At 54.6% G+C, this 5,273-nt stretch overlaps 1 protein-coding gene across 1 annotated transcript in view; it reads left to right on the forward strand.

Annotated features, from left to right (window-relative positions):
* LOC104501227 (ankyrin-2-like) overlaps positions 1 to 5,273 on the forward strand; it is a gene marked incomplete at its 5' end in the record, with an annotated part of 62,548 nt that overhangs the window by 56,621 nt on the left and 654 nt on the right. Inside the window, 6 exons of the mRNA XM_010145004.1 lie at positions 479 to 752; positions 1,615 to 1,707; positions 2,136 to 2,219; positions 2,692 to 2,856; positions 3,494 to 3,676; positions 4,797 to 4,888. Of these exons, the coding sequence (XP_010143306.1) occupies positions 479 to 752; positions 1,615 to 1,707; positions 2,136 to 2,219; positions 2,692 to 2,856; positions 3,494 to 3,676; positions 4,797 to 4,888 (891 nt within the window). The remainder of the gene's footprint in view (positions 1 to 478; positions 753 to 1,614; positions 1,708 to 2,135; positions 2,220 to 2,691; positions 2,857 to 3,493; positions 3,677 to 4,796; positions 4,889 to 5,273) is intronic.

Below are 5,273 nucleotides of genomic sequence, written 5' to 3' on the forward strand. Positions count from 1 at the left end.
TCTTGGTGCCTGACAGAGTGTAATGGAGCAAGCCAGTCCCAGTCCCCGGAAAGAGAGACACTGGCACGTTGAGGGACAGCAGAGCTATTGGGGTTTAAGCCCAGGCAACAAGGCTTCACCGTTCCTGTGCCCTGGGGTGAAAAACTAGGGGAAAAGTAAAGCTCAGAGCTTGAGATAAGAGCCCTTTATTAAATAGATTACATAACTAAGTAAAACAACAATAATAAAGCATAATGCAAAGGAATATCACAACAAGAAATAAAGTCCCAGAAGAGAGAAGTGATGTAGAGCGCAGCTACCAGCCCTCCCTCAAGCCGCCGCTGAACAGTGGCCGAGCAGCCATCCAGACCTCCCAGCCCAGCCCCCGGCTTCTCCGGTGGGTACAGCGTCCTCCGGCAGTGGGTAGGGTGGGTGAGCTGTTCCCGGCCGTGCGCCTCTCCTCCAGGGCAGTAACTTCCCTTGCACCTGTAATTCACAGGGTCACGGCTCCAGGAACAGATCCAGCAGCTGGGACTGGAAAACCAGCAAGTGGAACGTCTGCACCCTCCAGCGTGGCAGAGAGAGAAAAACCATCCTCACAGCTCCCACCACCGGCTCACAGAGGGGACTCTCCCATCATCCAAGAGCCCGAGGACCCCCAGCTACAGCAGGATGAGCTCCCTGGAAGGAGACGTAGCCTACTGATCGTGGAGTCTGCGGAGGAGACGGCAGAAAAGTGGGGACGAGGCGATGACAATGAATCAATAGAAACGGTAAGGAAGAAAGCTGCCTTTGTTAGCCCCTTCTCCCCATCACACACCCAGGGTAGGGAACAGTGCTTGGAGAAGGACAGCAGGGCAGAAGGCAGAGCACGTACAGAAACAATACTGGGGTGGAAAGGAAAGAAGACCCTTCATTCTTGTCCTCGGCATGGCAGCCTGACAAATCCCTTTGAAGCACATGCCAATACAGCCATTGCCACCATGGTTACACACAGAGTCGTCACAGCCCTCTCAATGCCCTTGCAAATGGAGATACAACCCCCCCACACCACTGGAAAGCCAGTACAAGCCCACATGCCGACACAGCTCTCCTTTCCCTTCCAGACACCTTCCATTAGACCGGTCACAGTACCCTCCCCCATCCCGCGGCGTTTCAGACACTCGTGAGCCCTCCCTTGCAGGTCCCATTGCAAGTTACACACAATACGTCCAATTGCAGACACAATCACACTGTCACACGTCCTCTGGGAGAGCCAGGCCTGTCAGAGGAGCCATCCCCCGTACAATCCCAAGCACATCTGTTGCAGATACCCCCGCGTTTACCCCTGCACACAGAGCTGTTAGCGCAGCTCCCTTCAGGCTCTCTACTTACAGTCATCTCCTTGGCAACTCTGGGCACGGTAGCAGCCTTACGCAGCAGGTGCCCCAAAGGTTCATCCCTCTTTTTTTCAAGGAGCTCATGAACACTCCAGCTGCAGTCCAGTGGCCAAAGCCTCCCGCCCCACATCAGTATTTCACCATTAACATCTTTAAGAGCAAGACTTTTCCAGCCAGGACAGTGGCTTTACAGACCCCAGTAGGAAGTACAGCTAGTACCCCTGCATCAGAGCACTGCCTTCCCTGCTTCCACCAGGAGTTAGCCCAGGAGTTAGGTGCGCTGGAGTGCAGCTCCGACGAGGACGAGATGGTCACTACCAGGGTTGTTCGTCGCCGGGTCATTATCCAGGTACCGAGTGTTGAACGATTGCCTGCTGTGACGAGGCACTGGTGACACCTTCTGGTGTGCTACCGGGACAGCCCCTGCGCTGGGATTGCTCCCACGCCACGCATGGCCACTGCATAAGCCCTTCCCCTCCCTGTGCTGGAAGGGAGGAGTGTACTCATACTGCTAACCCCACCCCACGTTCCATTGGACGCCGGATGAGGAGGAGGGGGACAACAGCCCCCCACCCAACGCAGTCAGCTAACATGTGCCCCGTGACATCGCTTCTCTGTGCATGTGTTTCCATGTGTTTCTTCCTACTCCACATTTCCTAACAAACACATCTCAATTTTTTATTTCCCTCTTTAACCAATTTTACAACCGCTTGGTTCCGGTGACCTGCCCCCTCACCAGTTCCCCTGCTCCATAACGCTCTGTTCTTTGTCACGCAGGCTGACAGTATGCCTGACATGCCACCAGAAACAGTCACAGAGGAGCAGTACACAGACGAACACGGCCACACAGTGGTCAAGAAGGTATTGCCAGATAGATACACCCCGCTCAGGGGAGGGAGCCACACACGTACCCCAGTGGGGGTGGTTTTGTTTCATGAAGAGCGTGAACCAGAATTTCTGCACAGGAGATTCCAACACCTGAAGAGTGACTTTATTCACAACATCTTCGTGTGTTCAGTTTCACTTCACATGACAGTTTATTTTCCCATTTTAATGACAATTCCACATCAATGCTCGTTTCTGAGAGAAACGATCCTTTTTTTAAACACCCTGTAAAACCACCCCCACCTCCCCAACACACAATTTTATCTAGGACTATGTTTGAAACTAACGCAGAGCTGGGTCTGCAGGAGGCACCGACCTGTACCCTTATCTTCAGCGCTGCCCCTCGGCTGTGCCCGACCAGGCTCCTGAGCACCCCTATCTGCACGCACACTTCAGTTTGCGCAGCACAAGGGTCACAAAGTACTCACGAAGCTGTTCTGTTCCTTAGGTCACTCGGAAGATCATCCGGCGATACGTTTCTCCAGACGGTGCTGAGCAGGAGGAAGTCCTCGTGCACGGAGCGCCTCAGAAGCCTCTCACTGTCGAGGAAGGCGATGCCTATTCCAAAGTCGTAAAACGGGTAGTGCTGAAGAGCGGCAGCGAGCAGACAGAGGTCAGTCGGGTCTGCTGGTGCGATGGTTCCAAGCAGCAGGACATCATCAGTGTACTGAGTAGTTCCACCTTCCCCACAATGACACCACGCGGTGTCTTTCTCTGCCTCGGTTCACCCACAGCCCTCCAGCCACGTCCTTACACACGCCCCAGGCATGACATCAGGCTGGCAGTGACAATCCCAGGGGCTGGGGCTGTCCAGCTGTTTGGCCAAACTCCGGACAGCTGACCAGAGCTGCTCTTCAGCAAACAGAACCCACAGACGTTAGGTTCATGTCTTGCCCCATAACACCCTGGTTTCCCATGGTATCCTAATCGTCTGGCCTGAGGCTCTGGGCAGAGTTCTTGGGTTTACAAGCGTGACCCTGTCTCAGGACTATCTTCACATTAAGATACAGATACTGATTCTTACTACTCATGAGAGCGCAGCAAGAGGTCCCCTTGCTATGTGGCTTAACTGCTTCACCTTGCTGGAAACACAACACACGCTCGCTCTGTTGACAGGCAGACACAGACACTGCTGGTACTCCTGTTGCCCACAGGCCACCAGGCAGGAGGAAGGACAAAGTCACTACGAGCTTCATGAGCCTCCGCTAGGTATTTCACACCCAGTGTCTCCCTGCTCTCTAACCCAACAGGTGACCCTGGCTGAGCCCGCTGCGTTGCCTAGTGCCTCCCAGTTCCAGTCTGAACCAGTGGAAGGCCGGAAGGTCAGCAAAGTCATCAAGACCACTGTGGTGCAGGGAGAGAGAACGGAGAAACACCTGGGGGACCCTCGCTTCGCTACTGACCTTCCATCAGCCAAAGAGGACTTCGAAGAGGTAAGAACGACTTAAAACACATTAGAACAACTGTCACAACACGCCTGGGGACACAGTGTACTCTAGAGAACACTTTGTGGTGCAGCGTCATACCCAGCTACCGCCTCTGAACCTCCACTGATACCCTCAGCGGGGTCACAGAAGGACTGAGGGGTGTGTGCGGGATGCCAGTGTGACGGAATCAGCTGGGACACACATCAAAGTTCTAAACAAGCCCACGGAGGGTTTTGGTGCAGTTGTTCCCAGCCATGGGGGTGGTTACTGCTACCGTCCACTCCTGCTCCCCCCGCAAAGCTCGCTTTAAAACCCGATACCATGCAGTCCCCTCGGGGGACGGCGATGGATTTGTCCTCTGAAGGGAAGAAGAGCGAGCTGCCAAGCTCACTGGCACCCTTCCTGCCTGTAATCCTTTTTACTGTCCCTTTGAGTGACACGTGTAACAGACACCCAAAAGGTTCACCTGGACACGAGGTTTGTGCCAGCAGACACCACACAGCTCCTTGGCTGGTTTGGTATTTGACAGAATAGTGTATGAACACCCAGCTGCAACAGTGTCCCGTCCCGCTCTGGGTGTTCTCTGCCGGGCCAAGGAAGACAACGAGTGCCGAGCTGTTAGATGGAGATGCCAGGTCTCCCAGTACAGCTCTCAGCCCGGCAGCCAGATCCCTCCATCCCCCTGACAGGAACAGGCCAAGCGGCAAAACCTGCCCCGTAGAGGTTCACCGCAGCAGCCTGGGAAGTAACACATCTTCCCCCAGTTTGCGGCTTCTAGTTCAGCAAGTCAAGGAGCCTGGGGAAACACCCCAGACAAAGCCACCTCCAGCCAAGAGGAAAGTCACAGCACCTCAGGAGCTGGGCTGTGCCAAGCTGAAAGCAGGCACCACAACACACCTCAGCACCAGCAGTAGTAAAACAGATCGATGCCGGACAGGAAGCTGTAACCCCCGGGTGTGTTTGGAGAACACGCGTGGCAGGCAGAGGCTGCTCTCGCTTGTCTGCCTGTTTGTTTTCTGAGCATTCCGCTCCATTAGTAGAGAGCGCTAGGGTGCGAGCACCAGCAGTTAGCGCCTGTCCCAGGTGCTGGGGTTTTATTGTAATGTGAGGTTTGTTTTAATCCGAGGCTCTGAGCTATACAGGTAACCAAATGAAAGTCCAGCTCCCCGCTTTAGTAGAGAACGAAATCGTGAAGGAGGATGGATCAGTTATTAAAAGGTTTGGCTTGGCATGCCCGTGAAGTGCTCCTACAACAGGACTAACACACTCCTAACCAGTGAGTGGGCTGAAGTGATTTGCAAGGTACTAAAGGTTACAACTAACCCTGTGTGTGACAGGGAGGGATGTGCGCGCCAGCGAGCTCCACCTTTGAGAGGACTCGGGGTGAATCTTTGGCACCCCTTTCCCCCAGACCGCTTGGGTCAGCGGTGGCTGTTGGGGCAGTAAAGCCACTGTCAGCATCTGTAGGAACCCCCTGGGCAGACGGGGGCTTCACAGGCTGTGATGTGACGCCCAGACCGGTTTGGCCCAGCGGAGTGGTGGCACAAGGATGCTCCGAGTTCAGGACACTAGAGCATCACACTGTTGCACCGGCTGGCGGGGA

The sequence above is a fragment of the Buceros rhinoceros genome, unplaced genomic scaffold, assembly GCF_000710305.1.
Source record: "Buceros rhinoceros silvestris isolate BGI_N320 unplaced genomic scaffold, ASM71030v1 scaffold13111, whole genome shotgun sequence".
Taxonomy (NCBI): Eukaryota; Metazoa; Chordata; class Aves; order Bucerotiformes; family Bucerotidae; genus Buceros; species Buceros rhinoceros.